At 44.9% G+C, this 21,154-nt stretch overlaps 1 protein-coding gene across 1 annotated transcript in view; it reads left to right on the top strand.

Moving 5' to 3' along the window:
- ABCF1 (ATP binding cassette subfamily F member 1) overlaps positions 1-21,154 on the top strand; it is a 272,552-nt gene that overhangs the window by 99,194 nt on the left and 152,204 nt on the right. The window contains exons 13-17 of the mRNA XM_085637078.1: positions 18,374-18,469; positions 19,107-19,229; positions 19,364-19,464; positions 20,025-20,110; positions 20,715-20,854. Coding sequence (XP_085493204.1) covers positions 18,374-18,469; positions 19,107-19,229; positions 19,364-19,464; positions 20,025-20,110; positions 20,715-20,854 — 546 coding nt within the window. The remainder of the gene's footprint in view (positions 1-18,373; positions 18,470-19,106; positions 19,230-19,363; positions 19,465-20,024; positions 20,111-20,714; positions 20,855-21,154) is intronic.

The raw sequence follows: 21,154 nt of genomic DNA, 5'->3' as shown, positions 1-21,154 counted from the left end.
TTTGTTTCATTTGCCTGCAGGTGGAAGGGGAGCTTGCTACTCTATTCAGTGCTTATGACTATTGATGAGGATCCCCTGGAAGAGAAGGGTAAGTTACTTACCTGTAATCCTAGTTCTCTTCCAGGGGTATCCTCATCAAAGTCATAAGCAACCCACCCACCTCCCCAGGCAAATGAGAAGAAGTGTATTATTCATTATGGAAAGGATATATCTTTGTGTTTAGGACTACGGTCCCGCAAAGAACAACTGACCTAACTGTCACCCCTGAGGCATGATGGGATATGGAAGTCAGGGCTGCCTTAAAGGCACGGTGCCAGTTTTTACCTGTACAGGGCTTTTTAGTCTCTATGGTATTATATTGCAATGCAGCCTGCAGGCTGGCAATGTGTTGTGCATCTGTGTTTTTCAAAAACCAAGAGAGGAATCCGAGGTCTAATTCTACCAATCTTGATCAGTGATTCAAGAGAGTTGGCTAATAGCAAATTTTATGCCAATAGAAAAAGGTAAACATGTGATAGGACAATACAACAGATGAAAGGTGCAGAAGGTGAAGCAAAAAAGCTTGATCTAAGGATAATCAGCATCCCATCATTACACTCTTATAGTGCCCAGTGTCATCATCTGGGTTACCAAACAACTCTTCACAGGGTCCTCTTAATGTATCGAGGTTAGATGAATGAGTTGTATCCTCTTCTCAAGAAACATCCAAAAGAGGAGGAAAAAGCAAGAGTATATGAAAGAGTGTAAAGAAAACAAATGAATGTTTTTGTATTTATCAGTGCTCATAAAACAGAATACACAATTGATATGTACTAGATATACGTAAGTACTAGACTGTGCCTCATCAATCGTGTTTCTATCTAAAAAAGTGGAAAAAAGGAAAAAGGAGGCAGGTAACCAACGTTTACTGCCCACCGTGTGGTCGACATGTTTCAGCCATCCGGAGAAACTCTCCTTGGCTTTCTTCAGGACCTCATAAACAAAGTCCCTAATATTTGGACTTTGAGAAAAGCAACTGGGTTACTACCATACCCTTCACTATGTCTTCAATTCCTCTATGTGATTTGCTGATGTTCGTTGACATCTACAAGGCAAGAGAAACAACAGTGTAATAAATTAAATGAACAAAAAAACAAAAAAACACATGAGACATTTTGCTTCTGGGCGTCTGTAACCTCATTCTGCTGAAGTGTGTTTAAAAAATAGAAGAGTCATGCTTACCAAACAATATCTGAGGAAAAAGCCCCACCTCACTCGGCACCAGCTTGAGTCAAGGAAGAGGCCCCGCTCTGCAAATAAACGTGAGCCAATAAATCTGTCTCTACCACTAGAGAACAGTACATACGTCAAAACGATATGTTTTAACAAAAGAGGGAATATTCGTCAATGCTGGACGATGTCTCGCACTCTTAATAGTGACCAGGACATGTCAGCCGATTATTTGAGAAAAAAACATTTAATAGTAAAGCTGAATTCGGCAAAAGGACGAAATGCAAAACTCCAATTTTAAAGAGACAAGGTAGTCCAACAAACTACCCGATCAAAGAAGACCCATATCGTCTTTTAAAGACGTGAAAAATGAAATACTCTTATTTTTAGGAATCGAAATGCATCGTTTTTGAACGGAAAAAACTTCGCACGAAAAAAGAGATGCGAGGCTGTGCGAATGGAACTGGATCTACATGCAAGGGTAAAGGTAAATCTCCTGAATAATTACCTGTCCGTCGGTACCTCCGGCTGGGACTCGTACTGGGATGGAGGTACCCGACGTGACAGGATCAGCTGTTTTTATCTAGGAGACGGGAAAGAGGACGCACCTGTCTACGATCAGTGAACGCCCATCTGACGTAATCTGGCGCGCTGATTGTGACGTCTCTAGAACTACAAGAGAAGTCTCACGAACTGGTCTATGTAGTTTTTTGGCTAAGGTTGGATTGTTTTTGTAAAAAAACTTTATTGTAGAGTCTGGGACAGACGCATTTGTCTACAAACAGTACCGCTCATCTGACGAATTTATAGCGCGCTGAGTGTGACGTCTCTAAGAACTAGCAGAGGAAATTCACGAGCTGGTCTATGTAGTCCTCGACTAAGGCTGTGTTGTTTCATTAATAAAAACTTTATTCAGACGCTAGATAACAGTGTATGACGTCTCTAGGACTACAGGAGGAATCTCACAAGCTAGTTAATCTAGTACTATCTTTGGACTGCGTTGTTTTGGAAAGCTTTATTTAGACATGTTTTATGGTGCTAAATAATAATAAAAGGCGGACAGGAGAAATAATGCAGGTGTAGTAAACAATAGAAACACTTGTGCTGTGTAGGGAAAATTAATTTTGTGCCAAGCAAGCGGAAAAAATAGGCTGAATCGAAAAAATAGAAAGTACTATAATCCCCAATGTTAAAGGAAGACCCAGTGACGGTAACATCAAATTGCAAGTGTATCCTGGGCCAGAAGCTAACATGGATTCTGATCACCTATAGTATACACTATTTCTTTAGCGACATCCATGGTATCGCGTCGTTCAGGCCCTGGGTATCGCTGGACAATTTAAAAATCCAACGTTGTTCACGTAAGAACAAAAAATTTGATATGTCACTCACATGTGGTGGGATGTACGGTTTTTCAAGCACAGTCCAGCTGAAATCACCTGCATCATGGTTTTTTTCAACGAAGTGTTTTGTAAGTTTCGTGATGGTTTTTTTACATCTGAATGTACTCTTGTGTTCCTGCATCCGTAGTTTTACCTTTCTAGTAGTCATGCCCACGTATTTAAGCGGGCATGGACATGTGATGAGGTACACAAGGTTATCACTGTTGCAATTTGTGAAACTTTTCTGTATCCAAGGTCTAGGGGTACCAATATTCACCGTTTTAGATGCATGGGTTTGTGGGCAGACGGCACAATTGCCGCATGGGTAGTGTCCCTGGACTGGAGGTAAACCCCATAGAGTGGTATCTGTAGCCTGTTTTTGTTCACGGGGGCGAGTATGGACTAGTACATCCTTCAAATTGGTACTTCTTTTCAGAGAAAACAAGGGGAGTGGTATCTTATCACAATCACTGTTAAGTATTCGCCAATGTTTGCGAACACTTTTCTGGATCACGTTGGTTAGAGTGCAGAAGGTGGTAACACACGTGAGCCGGTTCAATGGAACCTGAAAAGAAGTACCAATTTGAAGGATGTACTAGTCCATACTCGCCCCCGTGAACAAAAACAGGCTACAGATACCACTCTATGGGGTTTACCTCCAGTCCAGGGACACTACCCATGCGGCAATTGTGCCGTCTGCCCACAAACCCATGCATCTAAAACGGTGAATATTGGTACCCCTAGACCTTGGATACAGAAAAGTTTCACAAATTGCAACAGTGATAACCTTGTGTACCTCATCACATGTCCATGCCCGCTTAAATACGTGGGCATGACTACTAGAAAGGTAAAACTACGGATGCAGGAACACAAGAGTACATTCAGATGTAAAAAAACCATCACGAAACTTACAAAACACTTCGTTGAAAAAAACCATGATGCAGGTGATTTCAGCTGGACTGTGCTTGAAAAACCGTACATCCCACCACATGTGAGTGACATATCAAATTTTTTGTTCTTACGTGAACAACGTTGGATTTTTAAATTGTCCAGCGATACCCAGGGCCTGAACGACGCGATACCATGGATGTCGCTAAAGAAATAGTGTATACTATAGGTGATCAGAATCCATGTTAGCTTCTGGCCCAGGATACACTTGCAATTTGATGTTACCGTCACTGGGTCTTCCTTTAACATTGGGGATTATAGTACTTTCTATTTTTTCGATTCAGCCTATTTTTTCCGCTTGCTGGGCACAAAATTAATTTTCCCTACACAGCACAAGTGTTTCTATTGTTTACTACACCTGCATTATTTCTCCTGTCCGCCTTTTATTATTATTTAGCACCATAAAACATGTCTAAATAAAGCTTTCCAAAACAACGCAGTCCAAAGATAGTACTAGATTAACTAGCTTGTGAGATTCCTCCTGTAGTCCTAGAGACGTCATACACTGTTATCTAGCGTCTGAATAAAGTTTTTATTAATGAAACAACACAGCCTTAGTCGAGGACTACATAGACCAGCTCGTGAATTTCCTCTGCTAGTTCTTAGAGACGTCACACTCAGCGCGCTATAAATTCGTCAGATGAGCGGTACTGTTTGTAGACAAATGCGTCTGTCCCAGACTCTACAATAAAGTTTTTTTACAAAAACAATCCAACCTTAGCCAAAAAACTACATAGACCAGTTCGTGAGACTTCTCTTGTAGTTCTAGAGACGTCACAATCAGCGCGCCAGATTACGTCAGATGGGCGTTCACTGATCGTAGACAGGTGCGTCCTCTTTCCCGTCTCCTAGATAAAAACAGCTGATCCTGTCACGTCGGGTACCTCCATCCCAGTACGAGTCCCAGCCGGAGGTACCGACGGACAGGTAATTATTCAGGAGATTTACCTTTACCCTTGCATGTAGATCCAGTTCCATTCGCACAGCCTCGCATCTCTTTTTTCGTGCGAAGTTTTTTCCGTTCAAAAACGATGCATTTCGATTCCTAAAAATAAGAGTATTTCATTTTTCACGTCTTTAAAAGACGATATGGGTCTTCTTTGATCGGGTAGTTTGTTGGACTACCTTGTCTCTTTAAAATTGGAGTTTTGCATTTCGTCCTTTTGCCGAATTCAGCTTTACTATTAAATGTTTTTTTCTCAAATAATCGGCTGACATGTCCTGGTCACTATTAAGAGTGCGAGACATCGTCCAGCATTGACGAATATTCCCTCTTTTGTTAAAACATATCGTTTTGACGTATGTACTGTTCTCTAGTGGTAGAGACAGATTTATTGGCTCACGTTTATTTGCAGAGCGGGGCCTCTTCCTTGACTCAAGCTGGTGCCGAGTGAGGTGGGGCTTTTTCCTCAGATATTGTTTGGTAAGCATGACTCTTCTATTTTTTAAACACACTTCAGCAGAATGAGGTTACAGACGCCCAGAAGCAAAATGTCTCATGTGTTTTTTTGTTTTTTTGTTCATTTAATTTATTACACTGTTGTTTCTCTTGCCTTGTAGATGTCAACGAACATCAGCAAATCACATAGAGGAATTGAAGACATAGTGAAGGGTATGGTAGTAACCCAGTTGCTTTTCTCAAAGTCCAAATATTAGGGACTTTGTTTATGAGGTCCTGAAGAAAGCCAAGGAGAGTTTCTCCGGATGGCTGAAACATGTCGACCACACGGTGGGCAGTAAACGTTGGTTACCTGCCTCCTTTTTCCTTTTTTCCACTTTTTTAGATAGAAACACGATTGATGAGGCACAGTCTAGTACTTACGTATATCTAGTACATATCAATTGTGTATTCTGTTTTATGAGCACTGATAAATACAAAAACATTCATTTGTTTTCTTTACACTCTTTCATATACTCTTGCTTTTTCCTCCTCTTTTGGATGTTTCTTGAGAAGAGGATACAACTCATTCATCTAACCTCGATACATTAAGAGGACCCTGTGAAGAGTTGTTTGGTAACCCAGATGATGACACTGGGCACTATAAGAGTGTAATGATGGGATGCTGATTATCCTTAGATCAAGCTTTTTTGCTTCACCTTCTGCACCTTTCATCTGTTGTATTGTCCTATCACATGTTTACCTTTTTCTATTGGCATAAAATTTGCTATTAGCCAACTCTCTTGAATCACTGATCAAGATTGGTAGAATTAGACCTCGGATTCCTCTCTTGGTTTTTGAAGTATTTAGGAAGGGGGCTTTGGTATCCTTGTAGGTCTTTAAATATTTGCCCTCAGACCCTACCTGTTTTGATTGTTCTTGTACGGCCGTCGGCCGCGGGTCTTTTTTCATATTTCAAAGAACAGATTCTATTGAACTGTTTCTGAATAAAACCATGGCAGAATTTAGCGGTTTGGCATACGACGATGCAATCCTCCAATCCATTTTAGACTCCACACCCAGTATTATTGACAGAACATCCAATGCAGAGACACCTATTGAGAATGATTGGAACAAAGTTCTCTTTTTGAAAAAATCCCATTCGCGTACGCTCATTCATGGGGCAATAATGGCAGAGTATCTGCGAGGTAACTGTGCTCCTCCAGGCTTAATTGTCACAAATGTTCCCCGTTTGTTTCTTCAAGACAAAACCTTCTTAAAAGATTGGTCTCTAATCGCCTGGCGATGTACTAGAGATTGGCTAATCCTTATAATTTGCACCGCCAAGCGTATAGCAGACACGATCCTGGTTGAAATTCAACTACTCGAGGCCCAAATTAAGACAACGATCACAGCCACCCTGTTTAAAAAACACCAGGAGGAATCGAACAAAACAAATAAAGAGTTTAAAGATAACATCTTACTCACTAAAATCGAGAAGTTTAAAAAAGATTTATCACGTTTTAAACATGAAGTGGTTTATCCTTACACGAGTGATGATTACTCTCCCCCTGAATTTAATAGGAAAGGGCGACGCTATGGCTCCTCATATTCGGGGTCAAGCTCTGAGGGAAATTCAGACGAAGGAGAAGTACCCACAGACAATCGCCAACCCTTTCGTGGGAGGGGACGAGGGAGGTTCAACAGACCAAACTGGCAAGGAGGACCACAAACACCACATTTTCAACAGTGGTGGCCACCTACTCCTTGGGGTTTTCCACCGACACATTTCCAACCCCCTGCACCTCATTTCCCGATGCATGGTCCACCTCAGTACCCGCACAATCAGGAACTTTATCCCAACCAATCTTTTTTAGGATTTGGCCAAAGAAGACCAAGAGGCAAACGCAGAAACGCACCGAATCAGGTACATTGGGAACAACCAACAACGTCACATATGGGGACCAGGAGCCAAACGAAAAAGAACGCACAACCAGGGACCAGTCCAGAGTCAACCTAGTGGTTAACCTAAGTAAGAGAGAACTTACAGAAGAAGAAACCTTAGTCCTGAATAAAGGACTGGGTTTTGTGGAAACTAATTCTGGCGACCCTTTCCAGATAAACTGCGAACTAGCACAGTTCTTTCGGAAAATTCGTTTGTTTTATTTCTTCCGTGAGAAAGATTTAACAACAGAATGTATTGAGGATGAAGACAAAAATACAGGTCTGAGGAAACGCTCGACCTTTAATCCCCCTATCACCGGGGTTCCTCATAAAGTACTCACTTTTGAGAAGGCGGTACAGCAAGAGATAACCAGTCTCTGTAGAACACAGAAATCCCAATACCACAACCTTTCAAGAAGTGAACAGAGTGCACTGCAAACACTAATGAAAGATCAAAAAATAACAATCAAGCCTGCCGATAAGGGCGGAGCCATAGTCATTCAGGACACGACAGCGTACAGAGATGAATGCATGCGCCAGCTGTCAGACAGGCGGGCCTATCGCCCTTTGAAAGAAGATCCCACTGAACGCATTAAAAAAAACATTGACGATCTAGTGGAAGAAGGCGTTACAGAAGGCTGGATCACCTCACAAGAAGGGTCTTTCCTGCACACTAGTCATCCAGTGATGCCGTACTTTTATTGTTTGCCCAAAATACATAAGCCACATAGACCACCACCAGGAAGACCTATAATATCAGGTATTGGTTCACTTTTGGAGCCCTTATCTACTTTCGTAGATTATTTTTTGCGGCCCATAGTCAAGACCATGCCGACATTCCTACAAGATACCAAAGATATATTGCGACTACTACCTGAGATTGATTTTGACCAAAAGCAGGACTATCTAGTATCCTTTGACGTTGAATCTCTTTACACGTCAATACCGCAAGATGAAACCTTGGACACCATCAACGACATCTTGGCTAATGCTACCTTAGACTCCATAACACCAGTCCCATTCATAATGTCCCTGGCCCAATTGGCTATGAAGGACAATTTTTTCAAACATGAGGATACCATCTACCTACAGACCTCCGGGACCAGTATGGGGAGTATTTTTGCGCCAAGTTTGGCTAATCTCTACGTCCATACTTTTGAGCAACAGCACATTCTGACCACTTCCAATCCATTCTTTACATCTATCCGCTTCTGGAAGCGGTATATAGATGATATTTTAACAGTGTGGCGTGGCAATTTGGAATCTATCATGGCATTCAAAGAGTGGCTGAACACGAGAAATGACTTCTTGAGATTCACCGTAGAAGTGGGCAAAGACAGGATAACCTTCTTAGACTTATCTATCTTTGTTACCCCGATTGGTTTACAAAGTGAACTATTTCGTAAACCTATGGCACGAAACTCGTTACTTCGTTTTGACAGCCAACACCCGAAATCGCTTCGTGCCAATTTGCCTTATGGGCAATTTCTCCGGATCAGGAGGAACTGCTCTACCCGTGAGAATTTCGAAATCCACTCTGCATCTTTGAAACAACAACTTCTTGAGAAAGAATATCCAAAGAAACTGATCAAAACAGCATACAAAAGGGCATCCAACAACAACAGGGATGCTCTTCTGGATCCCCCAGTGGTTAAGCCTCCATTGAACCGGCTCACGTGTGTTACCACCTTCTGCACTCTAACCAACGTGATCCAGAAAAGTGTTCGCAAACATTGGCGAATACTTAACAGTGATTGTGATAAGATACCACTCCCCTTGTTTTCTCTGAAAAGAAGTACCAATTTGAAGGATGTACTAGTCCATACTCGCCCCCGTGAACAAAAACAGGCTACAGATACCACTCTATGGGGTTTACCTCCAGTCCAGGGACACTACCCATGCGGCAATTGTGCCGTCTGCCCACAAACCCATGCATCTAAAACGGTGAATATTGGTACCCCTAGACCTTGGATACAGAAAAGTTTCACAAATTGCAACAGTGATAACCTTGTGTACCTCATCACATGTCCATGCCCGCTTAAATACGTGGGCATGACTACTAGAAAGGTAAAACTACGGATGCAGGAACACAAGAGTACATTCAGATGTAAAAAAACCATCACGAAACTTACAAAACACTTCGTTGAAAAAAACCATGATGCAGGTGATTTCAGCTGGACTGTGCTTGAAAAACCGTACATCCCACCACATGTGAGTGACATATCAAATTTTTTGTTCTTACGTGAACAACGTTGGATTTTTAAATTGTCCAGCGATACCCAGGGCCTGAACGACGCGATACCATGGATGTCGCTAAAGAAATAGTGTATACTATAGGTGATCAGAATCCATGTTAGCTTCTGGCCCAGGATACACTTGCAATTTGATGTTACCGTCACTGGGTCTTCCTTTAACATTGGGGATTATAGTACTTTCTATTTTTTCGATTCAGCCTATTTTTTCCGCTTGCTGGGCACAAAATTAATTTTCCCTACACAGCACAAGTGTTTCTATTGTTTACTACACCTGCATTATTTCTCCTGTCCGCCTTTTATTATTATTTAGCACCATAAAACATGTCTAAATAAAGCTTTCCAAAACAACGCAGTCCAAAGATAGTACTAGATTAACTAGCTTGTGAGATTCCTCCTGTAGTCCTAGAGACGTCATACACTGTTATCTAGCGTCTGAATAAAGTTTTTATTAATGAAACAACACAGCCTTAGTCGAGGACTACATAGACCAGCTCGTGAATTTCCTCTGCTAGTTCTTAGAGACGTCACACTCAGCGCGCTATAAATTCGTCAGATGAGCGGTACTGTTTGTAGACAAATGCGTCTGTCCCAGACTCTACAATAAAGTTTTTTTACAAAAACAATCCAACCTTAGCCAAAAAACTACATAGACCAGTTCGTGAGACTTCTCTTGTAGTTCTAGAGACGTCACAATCAGCGCGCCAGATTACGTCAGATGGGCGTTCACTGATCGTAGACAGGTGCGTCCTCTTTCCCGTCTCCTAGATAAAAACAGCTGATCCTGTCACGTCGGGTACCTCCATCCCAGTACGAGTCCCAGCCGGAGGTACCGACGGACAGGTAATTATTCAGGAGATTTACCTTTACCCTTGCATGTAGATCCAGTTCCATTCGCACAGCCTCGCATCTCTTTTTTCGTGCGAAGTTTTTTCCGTTCAAAAACGATGCATTTCGATTCCTAAAAATAAGAGTATTTCATTTTTCACGTCTTTAAAAGACGATATGGGTCTTCTTTGATCGGGTAGTTTGTTGGACTACCTTGTCTCTTTAAAATTGGAGTTTTGCATTTCGTCCTTTTGCCGAATTCAGCTTTACTATTAAATGTTTTTTTCTCAAATAATCGGCTGACATGTCCTGGTCACTATTAAGAGTGCGAGACATCGTCCAGCATTGACGAATATTCCCTCTTTTGTTAAAACATATCGTTTTGACGTATGTACTGTTCTCTAGTGGTAGAGACAGATTTATTGGCTCACGTTTATTTGCAGAGCGGGGCCTCTTCCTTGACTCAAGCTGGTGCCGAGTGAGGTGGGGCTTTTTCCTCAGATATTGTTTGGTAAGCATGACTCTTCTATTTTTTAAACACACTTCAGCAGAATGAGGTTACAGACGCCCAGAAGCAAAATGTCTCATGTGTTTTTTTGTTTTTTTGTTCATTTAATTTATTACACTGTTGTTTCTCTTGCCTTGTAGATGTCAACGAACATCAGCAAATCACATAGAGGAATTGAAGACATAGTGAAGGGTATGGTAGTAACCCAGTTGCTTTTCTCAAAGTCCAAATATTAGGGACTTTGTTTATGAGGTCCTGAAGAAAGCCAAGGAGAGTTTCTCCGGATGGCTGAAACATGTCGACCACACGGTGGGCAGTAAACGTTGGTTACCTGCCTCCTTTTTCCTTTTTTCCACTTTTTTAGATAGAAACACGATTGATGAGGCACAGTCTAGTACTTACGTATATCTAGTACATATCAATTGTGTATTCTGTTTTATGAGCACTGATAAATACAAAAACATTCATTTGTTTTCTTTACACTCTTTCATATACTCTTGCTTTTTCCTCCTCTTTTGGATGTTTCTTGAGAAGAGGATACAACTCATTCATCTAACCTCGATACATTAAGAGGACCCTGTGAAGAGTTGTTTGGTAACCCAGATGATGACACTGGGCACTATAAGAGTGTAATGATGGGATGCTGATTATCCTTAGATCAAGCTTTTTTGCTTCACCTTCTGCACCTTTCATCTGTTGTATTGTCCTATCACATGTTTACCTTTTTCTATTGGCATAAAATTTGCTATTAGCCAACTCTCTTGAATCACTGATCAAGATTGGTAGAATTAGACCTCGGATTCCTCTCTTGGTTTTTGAAGTATTTAGGAAGGGGGCTTTGGTATCCTTGTAGGTCTTTAAATATTTGCCCTCAGACCCTACCTGTTTTGATTGCATCTGTGTTTTTCCACAGTTTGTTCTCTTTATTTTTTGCTTTCTCATGAGTGTTTACCTCATTAAAAAAAAAAAAAGAGATTTAGGTGTATTGTTATACCTTTATATATACATATATATATATATATATATGTGTTATTGGATGTGTATATTTACATTGCCTAGCCTTTTATGGGAGCTGCATTTGCTTGGAAAAAATGATATATGTTTATACATATACAGAGCTGTATATATGTATGTTTTTTACATATATAATTTTATTATTTCCGGGGTCCCCGCACATGGGCGGGAATATTCAGTGCTTATGACTTTGAGGATACCCCTGGAAGAGAACTAGGATTACAGGTAAGTAACTTACCCTTCTTTCCCTTAGACTGCATTGAAGCCTAAACCCAATTGGCACTCTCTGGCCACAGGTCAGTCCATGGTAAATGGTACCACAGGCACCCAGGGCTCTGTGACCAGAGAAGGCCTCTAAAGGCTGCAGCACTTATTGTGCCACCCTTAGAGGCCCTGTAACTTTACACACACACACACACACTGCCATGGCAGGCTAAGTGTCTTGGTGCAGAACAAAACAAAGAGTTGACATGGCACACATCCATGTGTGCCATACCTACAACCCACTGCCCTGGCATAGATCAATCACCCCTCTAGCTGGGTGCTCTATATCAGTGGTGAGGGTACAGGTGCATGAGCCCTGTACCCCTGCAGTACCCAGGTCCATTCATGGGCACTAAGTGCAGCGCTGCCATTAAGTGCTGGGAGTTTGCAATTACGAACTCCACAGCACCATAATGACTTTACTGAAAACTGGGAAGTTTGGTATCAAACTTCTCAGCACATTAAACCCACACTGATGCCAGTGTGGGATTTAATGAAAAATGCACACAGAGACCATCTTAGAGATGCCCCCTGAAAAACAACCAACACTAGTGTCTGAAACGAGTGGCTGCTCACCAGCTGCCACCCCCAGGGGTCAGCAAAAAGTGGGGGCAAGCATGCAGAAAGAGGGCTCTTTCTCACACATGACATCCGAGACCCCTCTGATCAGCCCCTTCCACCACATGGGAGGATGACAAAAGTGCCCCCAGGACGGCACTCGCTCGAGTCTTACCCTGCTAAATCAGTGGTTCCTGGTGACTCAGTAGCATATCATGCTGCCATTCAACACGCGCCCCAACACCAGAGAGCAAAGCTTTTAAGGAACCAATGAAGACCAGGAAAGTCACTCATAGGATAGAAAGCATGCTAGGCTGCCTCAGAAGGACCGTATACCTTCTGACTCTGCTGCTGCGTATGGCTGGAAAGAGCACTTCTATGCCTCTGGTGCTGTTTATGGCTGGGAAGAGTGATTCCATGCATGCTACAGGCGACACTTTGCCTCGAGACAGGGAGAGACGGAAGATGGATGCTGCCGGGAAATGTGTGGCAGTTGGGGCTGAAGCACAATAGGCACCATTGAGAGGGATGGAACAATTGATGAAACCTCTTCTGGAACATAACATGAAGCGCTAGGGGATTGGTACCGGAAGGCAAGATGGTTTCCAGTGGTGTGTTCTAGATGCAGCCGTCACTGCCTCTCGAGAGGTCGGTATGAGCGTAATCATGACCAGGCATGTGTGGCCTGGGGTATGCAGATTCCATTTCGAAGTGCAGCAACATGTCACAAATGTCCCCCTCGATGTTGGGCATGGATGTGACCCTCATGTTAACTCCATGTTGGAGAAAATAAAATTGAAAATCTAAAAGGAGGCACATCCCGGTATGGTTATAGGTGTGCTCCAGCCTGTGCCTGTAAATTCAGAATTTCAACAACCAGCAAAAGCAAACACAAAGACTGCTACACTGCTGCAGTTCTCTCAAACGCTGCTGCCTCTTTTTCAGACCTAGCGTCCCTTAACTGTGAGAACGGTAATAAAACGGTGGGTGATGACTGTCCCACACGTAGCCTTACTACTGCTTGCAAAACTCCAGAAAGCGTTCCTTACAGGAGTGTGATTCCAATTAATGGTCACAAGAGGTGGGTCAGTGGGAAGATCTAGTGTTGGTAAAGGCCAAATTTGAAGGAGCTGTCAATAGAAGACTGTCGGAGCAACACAGCTGTGGGACAGAGGTGGCCGTCCTGCAAGACTGTCGAAGCAACACTAGGGTGGGGCAGAGGGAGCCGGCGTGCAAGACTGACAGAGCATCACAGTAGTGGCGCAGAGGAATCTGGTATGCAACCAAGGTGATAAAGGCCATAGGGAGTGTAAGAAAGTGCCCCTTTTTTGCATGGTTGCTCCCCACTTTTTGCCTAATGTTGATGCTCTTTGACTAAGTGTGCCCTTGGTTCCTGCCAACCAGGTGCCCAGGTCCTATGTTCTTTCACTAAACTGTACCGTTGCAAACCCAAATTAGCAGCTCTCTGGCCACGTGTAAGTCCCTTGTAAAAGGTACCATAGGAACCAAGGGCCCTGTGACCAGGGAAGGCCTCTAAGGGCTGCAGCACATATTGTGCCACCCATAGAGGTCCTGTACCTTAACACACACACTACCCTTGCAGGCTGCATGTTTTGGTGCAGAGAAAAGTGAAGTCGACATGAAAACACATCCCTGTGTGCCATGCCTACAGCCACTGCCTCTGGTATAGGTAAGACATCCCTCTAGTGTTGCAGGGTTTCTGCAAATACACAGAACTATGCGCAGGAAAACGGGACCTCCGTGTATATGGGTGTACCAACCTATCACCGTAGTACCCCAAATCCCAAAACCGACAAGCTATAGAGTTTCGTTTGTTCTCCTCCAAAATTCACAAAGCTACAAATGATTAGACAACCCAGAACACAACACTCCTGACTCTCAGGAACCGCGGTAGCAAGACAAAACCCTCTCGCTCGCTACTCGTACTTGTCCACAGTAAGAATTGGCAGAGTCACTGTAATAGGTCAAAATGTTTATTTGAACTATCGTACTCAATACAGTACACGAGCCGCCACCAGCAGCAGAACGCATAAACCAAACACCGTTAGCACTGCTACCATCCCATAGAGGACAAAGGGGGAAGGCTTTATATATAGACAGTGGAAAAGGGACCATACGGCCCAACCCCCCCCCCCCCCCCCCCCCCCCCCCCCCCCACACTGGAAGAAGTTGATTTCTACACAAGAAGACCTAGATGTGAGGTTTACATCCTAGGAGCAGCAGAGCTCTTCTCCATGTGAAAGCTTTCTCCGTGTGTGTTAAAATGACATGCCACCCCGTAATATCAAAGCTGTGTTTAGCATGTTATGTCTAGGTGCTAGGAACTGACCAGAACAGAATAACAAGGGGCATTGTTTATCGAGCTTGCACATCGTGTTCAGACTAAACGCCAGGAATTTTAGCAAAGAACGCGAAAGCAGACCATTCTCATGTGAAAGGCTCAAACAGAGTCTTGCAAAAACAAAGAAATGTAGTAACGTGCGCAAAATCAGCATTATGGCAGCAAAGTTCATACTAACTTAGCAATGTCTCTAAGGGCCATATAACACTAGCAGGGTGTACTATACCACTGGTGAGGGTACAGATGCATGAGCCCTGTACCCCTACAGTGTCTGGCTATTCTTAGACTTTGTAAGTGCAGCAAAGTCATAGAGTATATGGTTCTGGTAGTTTGTCATTACGACCTCCAAAGCACCATAATGGCTTTACTGAACCCAGAGAAGTTTGGTACCAAGCTTCTCAGCTCATTAAACCCACACTGATGCCAGTGTGGGATTTAATGCAAAATGCACTCAAAGGGCATCTTGAAGTTACCCCCTGAGAAACGACCTTATACTAGTGTCATGGCTGAGTGGCTGCTCACCATCTGTCCAGGTATTTTTCTGGACCCCTGTGTTAAATGGTAGCGGCAGTTTCAGTCGATAACCTTTCAAGTATTTGCCCGGCGATAATCGCCTCTCATACCACTCGATAATTTACCAATGAAAGAGGCAGGCGCCGGAGACTGGAAGGCAGGAAACAAAGTTTTATTCCGTCGGAGCAGAACACATCAGATCAGACAGCAAGGTATCGTCACGAGGTGCTCTAACTGCATCTCTGAGACCTGGTCTCTTATACACAGGTTTATTGCTTTATTACACATAGTACATTCTTGTGATTCCCTTGATGTATGAGAGAACATCCCCTGAAGCCCCGGCTCAGATCCGATCCCACACATAGTTACAGTAGAGGTTCCCACCTTACCCGCAGTAGGAGATGGCTATCGCGCAGCAGGGAATTCCGCCAATTCCCGGGGGTGTGTGCGACCGGCCGGGTCTCAGGGGGTAGGGGCTTTGATCCACTGTAATCCCTTTGATGTGGGGTGTTTCCCTTACAGTAGGGGCAATAAACTGCATCCGCAGGGCTAGGTGATGGCCTGGGACCAGTTCGGTCAATGGGGCGCAGAGGAAGGGGGTTATCAAAGGAGCGGCATGACCATGTATGGGATGTCGGTCGGATGTGGTTCCGTAGCAGGGTCGCGCAGAAGGAGAGGGTTTATGGCCTGTGTATGAGAGAGCGGGGGTGGCCGGCGCACGGGGGATGTTCACAGCGCCAGGGGAAAGCGCTGGCGATCGAGAATGAGCGGGGAGAGAGTGGGGTGCCTAAAATGGCGGCTGTGCATTCGCTGTGTGTGGCGCTGGGGAGAGGCAAGATGGCGCAGATAATGTTCAGTTTGTAAGCTAAATTTCCACACCTGGGTCGAGAGCTTCCTGCTCTCTGGATGTGGAAACAAAGCACATCCTGTGCACAGGTACCAAGCCTCCTCCACCAGGATGGGCAGGATCCTCGAAGGGGTAGCTTCAAAGGCTTGCCGCCTTTGTGAGCTGACCCAACCATTTGCTGCTCCTAGCAACTGGCCTCCACCGGTTCTGACCCCCATTTAGGGCAGGAGAAATCGGCAGAAAAACAAAGATCGGAGGAGAGGTGTTCCCACCCTTTGCCAACCCCACCCCTGAGGTGGGGGGAGTCGAGGTGAAGCACAACTCGCAGTCCCCGCCACCTTGAAGATGGGGGGGACCTGGACAACCAGAGTGAGACTTGCCCTCCACCCGCTGGACGTTTGCATAATAGGGGGTGTACCCATCCCAAGGAAGGGACCCAATGGTCCCAACCTGTACCTACCTAAAACACCCCTAAATTTGGTATTTAGGGGCAACCCTGAACCTTACCCCCTCGGACAAGCAATTATACAGGACGAAGGGGAGGACCCCAACTGACTGGCCCCAGCCCTATTGGTCGGTCCAGACCTCGACCTGCTCCAGCAAAACCTCGGCATGTCCAGCAGCCCCCAGAAACCCGGAGGACCTGCCCTGCCTTCTCTATCAAGGCTGTCTCCCATGAGCACTGTATTTGCTCACCAAACTGACTCTGGTTCCAGCTGGATTCTCGAGTTTGCACTACTCTGCACCCTACGCCCATGGCCCGAGTTGGAGTGGCCCAACGCCAAGAGGTGGTCTCCCCAGCGATCCTGACCTGGGATCCAGTGACCCCCGACCTGCGTCCCGCCGACTCCTGCAGCCTCTATCTGGAGAGTCCCCTCGACCAGGAGCTGATAAGAAAACCAGACGCCAAAAGACACCCTTGCACCCGACTCCCTAAGGCCTTGGGTGGCCCAATCGATTGTGTTGAGGCAACCCCCAGCATCCTAACTTGACTCTTCAACCGGTAGTCTCCTCCAGAAAGTCTTCATCCCGAGCCTGCTGTGTTTGTTGTGACCAGAGAATCCCCAATGAAAACAACAAGGCACCGACACCAAACCTGCACTCTGCAACATGCTGCCCCTGTGACGTTGTGGGTGCACCTTGTGTGTTAACTCTGATCCTCCTTTGCCCTGAGCGTAACCCTAGGAGCTTTGCTCCCACAACCAAGTGGCGGCCCTGTGAGTAGCCACCAACCAGAGGCCCCCCTGTCCCCCACTGGTTAACATTGGGCCTCAGCACCCGGCCACCCTAGTGCTACTGAGGGTGCTCTGCTCTTTGGGTGCATCCTTGACCCTGGGGACCCTTGTTCTAACCTCAGAGGCCCAACTCCCAAAACCAAGTACTTACCTTTAATCTGATAACTTAATTCCCTACTATATGATTGCATTGACTGCATTTCTGTGCAGAAAGATCGAGGTGTGGAGCTAGAAATTATATGAAAACTCAAACAAGTGTGTTTCAATAATAAATTGCATTACTTACCTTTGTCTAGGAAATGCCCCAGTGTGATATCTAGGCGTACCACACTGAGTAAGAAAAGTAATCTGAAAAGGAATATAACAAATACTCTCAAAGTACTTATAAAGTAACTGTACAGTAATTTCAACTGTTTCTGAACATTTGACCCACCTGCTACCCAACCATCTGCATCAACGGCATCATTCTTGAAAGTCCTATCACTCACCTGCACCAGGTCCTGCTTGGTTCTAGAAATAAAATGCAACCAAGAAATATTTTTATACAAAACGTTCAGTCTTTGAGTGTGTGACATCATTTCTTGTCTGAGTGCGTGCAGTAAATGCTTAACACTACCCTCTGATAAAGCCTTACTGCTCGACCACACAACCACAAATAGAGAGTAAGGTATTCTCTACTTTTACCTCTGCCTACCTTTGGGGTTCCGCTGGACTCTGTGCACAATCTACCTTACTTTGGTACAGTACATACAGAGACCACTTCCTACAGGGAGCAGTTGTGCTTGGAGTTGCTAAGTGGCTGAGCAGTGTCGAAAGAGTGGAATTTTGTGTAGACTATGTATGCAGTAACCACGTAGCTTCAGAGGTTGGATGTGGCGCTGCAGGGATGAGCAGTGTAGAACCTGGAGTAAGCCAGCTGGAACAAAGCAGTAAGCTGATTGGCCAAGCTCCTCCTGGAATACTGTGGGTTCTGCTGATGACAGCGCATCAGATGGCAGCGATGGTGAATGTGGCAGAAGTGGCTCGTTTTATGTTGGCCTTGGATGGATTGTCCAAGCGTGGGTAGATTTCCCCATGTTCTTCTTTTATGCAGTTTTTGTCGCCTGATTATTGTGTTTGTTTCCTTGGCAGTCTGATGATGAAGATGGGGAAAGAGATGACAAAAAGGATGAAGATGATCCTTATGCCAACCTGAGCAAGAAGGAGAAAAAGAAGATGAAGAAGCAGGTGAGTCTCTGGACCTGGCCTTCGTACTAGCACTGGCGGTGAAGTGAACAGATGCATAGAGTTACAGGCAGCTGTGTTACGTGCACGCCAGAAGGCTGGTTCAAGGAACAGTACTTGTGAGGATGAAGTGCACGGTTACGGGTAACATTTGTGGTCCTTAGCGCAGGGAAGGGGAGAGTGGTGGAAGAGACACACCGTGTTGCTTCAAGTGTCCTTTCAAGCTCTATCATGACGCATACAGGGCATGAACTCAATGCCATTCATGAAGAAACCCTCTGTCTGTCTTGTTGCACCCGTTCTGGTTCTTCCGTCTCTTCAATAGGAGCGGGCGTAAGATTTGAAATGGCTGCCGATTGGATTGTAGGGTGCCTGTGGCTGGCCACTGCTTCCCTCCAATCGGCAGTCTGCGATCTCTCCATTTGAAAACATTTGTAGGTGAACTGAGGAACCCAACTGGTGTTATGTAAGGTGTTGAGCTTCTTTGCTGAGTGAAAGCTGCAAAGGTGTCAGTTAGGACGTCTGCTCTTAAGTCCTGAATTCTCCTTTATGTAAACACATTCTCCGATTCAAGGCTCTGTTAGACTGCCCATATGATGCACTGTACATGCATCAAAGTCTCATTATATTTTCCATACAGATTGATTATGAGAAACAGGTGGCAATGATGAAGCAAGCAACTGCAGAGGAGAATGACTTTTCAGTGTCTCAAGCAGAGCTATCCTCCCGACAGGCCATGCTGGAGAACGCCTCTGACATAAAGGTAAGCAAGGACCCTCCCTCCTTTTTTGTCTGAAAGTAAGCGTTGTCTTTGCCCCATTGGCATCCCCTGCACCAAATGATACTGCTTACCATTAGTCACATCATGCACTCGCTGATCGTCCTTTTGTCTTCCAGCTTGAGAAGTTCAGCATCTCGGCTCATGGCAAGGAGCTGTTTGTGAACTCTGACCTGTATGTGGTTGCCGGCCGCAGATATGGGCTTGTGGGGCCAAATGGGTATGTTCTGCCCGCTCCGCGGTAGAGTAGAACCGCCACTCTCTATGGCTATAAACCTTCCCCTGTAGATAGCTTTTAGATCTTGTACTTTTGTGTGTGTGCACGTCTGCTTGTAGTGTGTGCCCTCGATGGCTCATAACGCTCTCCCTCGTTGCAACTAATACTGAATTTTACTCCCATCTTTAACTGGAGTTTTGATATTTTAAAACTCAAACTTGCGCCACACGTCGCAGTTGAGTTTCTCTTTTTCTTTCTCACTCTTTCTCTCATCTTGTACCCCTGAAGTATAAAAATAAAAACAAAAAGTAATTCTTGAAGTTGCTTCTGAATCATCACATCACTGAGCACTCCACGCCAGTGTGTGATGTTTTGTGCCTTCTGAACTCTGAGCACTGGCCATGAGTTCCAAGAGTGACGGTTCTGACACTGATCGTGAACTGCCAATGATCTCCCAAAATGACATTCCCACCGATGTTTGAGTACTGGCCACCGTCTCCCAGAGCACTGGAATGTGTCCTGTTTGATGACAACCCAATACTGACCCGTTTTTTTTCTCGCAGCAAAGGAAAAACCACCCTTTTGAAACACATTGCGAACCGTGCACTGAACATCCCCCCCAACATTGATGTGCTGCTGTGTGAGCAAGGTGAGTGTAGGCTTTGAACCCCCATGGGCTTCAGAAGCGTCTGAATGAGGTGCTGGGGAGCTGCCATGTGATCGGACACAGGTCCAAGCTCTGTGTGAATCCTGTGGCCTCGATAAATGCCACATGTAATGTGTGCGGGAGCAGGAGCTGCGATGTCTGGGGTGCTAAGGAAGTGCTGCAGGTCTTGTGAGCAAATGGGGTCTTGTTGATTTAGTTGCTTATGGGTGCTGAAGGCGATTTCTTTGCAATCAATGTCTCTGGGGCCCAAGGATGTGAGACTTGTAACAGCTGATAACCAGGAACTCTGACGGGTTCCCTTGAGATCATCTCCCTGCACTGTACTGCCTTTCTCTTTGGGTCTCTACCCCCCGCCTCCCTGGTGCAGTCATTTACTTAGTCAGCATAGATCTGCATAAACAGACCTCTCAGCTTGGCTTTGCCGTAGTTCCCTTCTATTCTTACAACCACGTTGTAGTTTTGGAAGTTTACTTTTGCCCTGTGTGATAAATTATTCTGGGATCTGCATGTTCTACTGCCAGTGCTTCCTATGTCTCCATGTCATCTCAATATTCAGGCCTCTCTGCATATTTTGTTCTTTCCCCAGAGGTGATTGCTGATGATACACCTGCTGTCCAGGCTGTTCTGAAGGCAGACACCAAACGCCTGAAATTATTAGAGCAGGAGAAGCGTCTCCAGGCCCGTCTGGAGAAGGGCGACGACAGTGCAGGAGATCGGCTGGAGAAGGTGGGTGGCAAGAGAGCAGTAGAAGCGTCTCCAGGCCTGCCTGGAGAAGGGCGACGACTGTGCTGGAGATCGGCTGGAGAAGGAAGTTCTTGTCTAGAGAAATCAGCAGAAAATGTGGTGTTGGGGCCACAGGGAGCATTAGGAAGACACAAGGATGTGCTTGTATACTAGCCAGAATGGTGTTATAGTTGAGACTAAGCAAGCAGTTTACTTTAAGAAGTGAAGGATGTGGTCAGAAATTCAACCCCTTGTTTGTAGTATGTGTGGCTGTGGATATATGCATACTCCTGCCATCTAGTG

This window comes from Triturus cristatus, chromosome 1_1, assembly GCF_964204655.1.
Source record: "Triturus cristatus chromosome 1_1, aTriCri1.1, whole genome shotgun sequence".
Lineage (NCBI taxonomy): Eukaryota > Metazoa > Chordata > Amphibia > Caudata > Salamandridae > Triturus > Triturus cristatus.
This window is presented reverse-complemented; position numbering and strand designations above follow the sequence as displayed.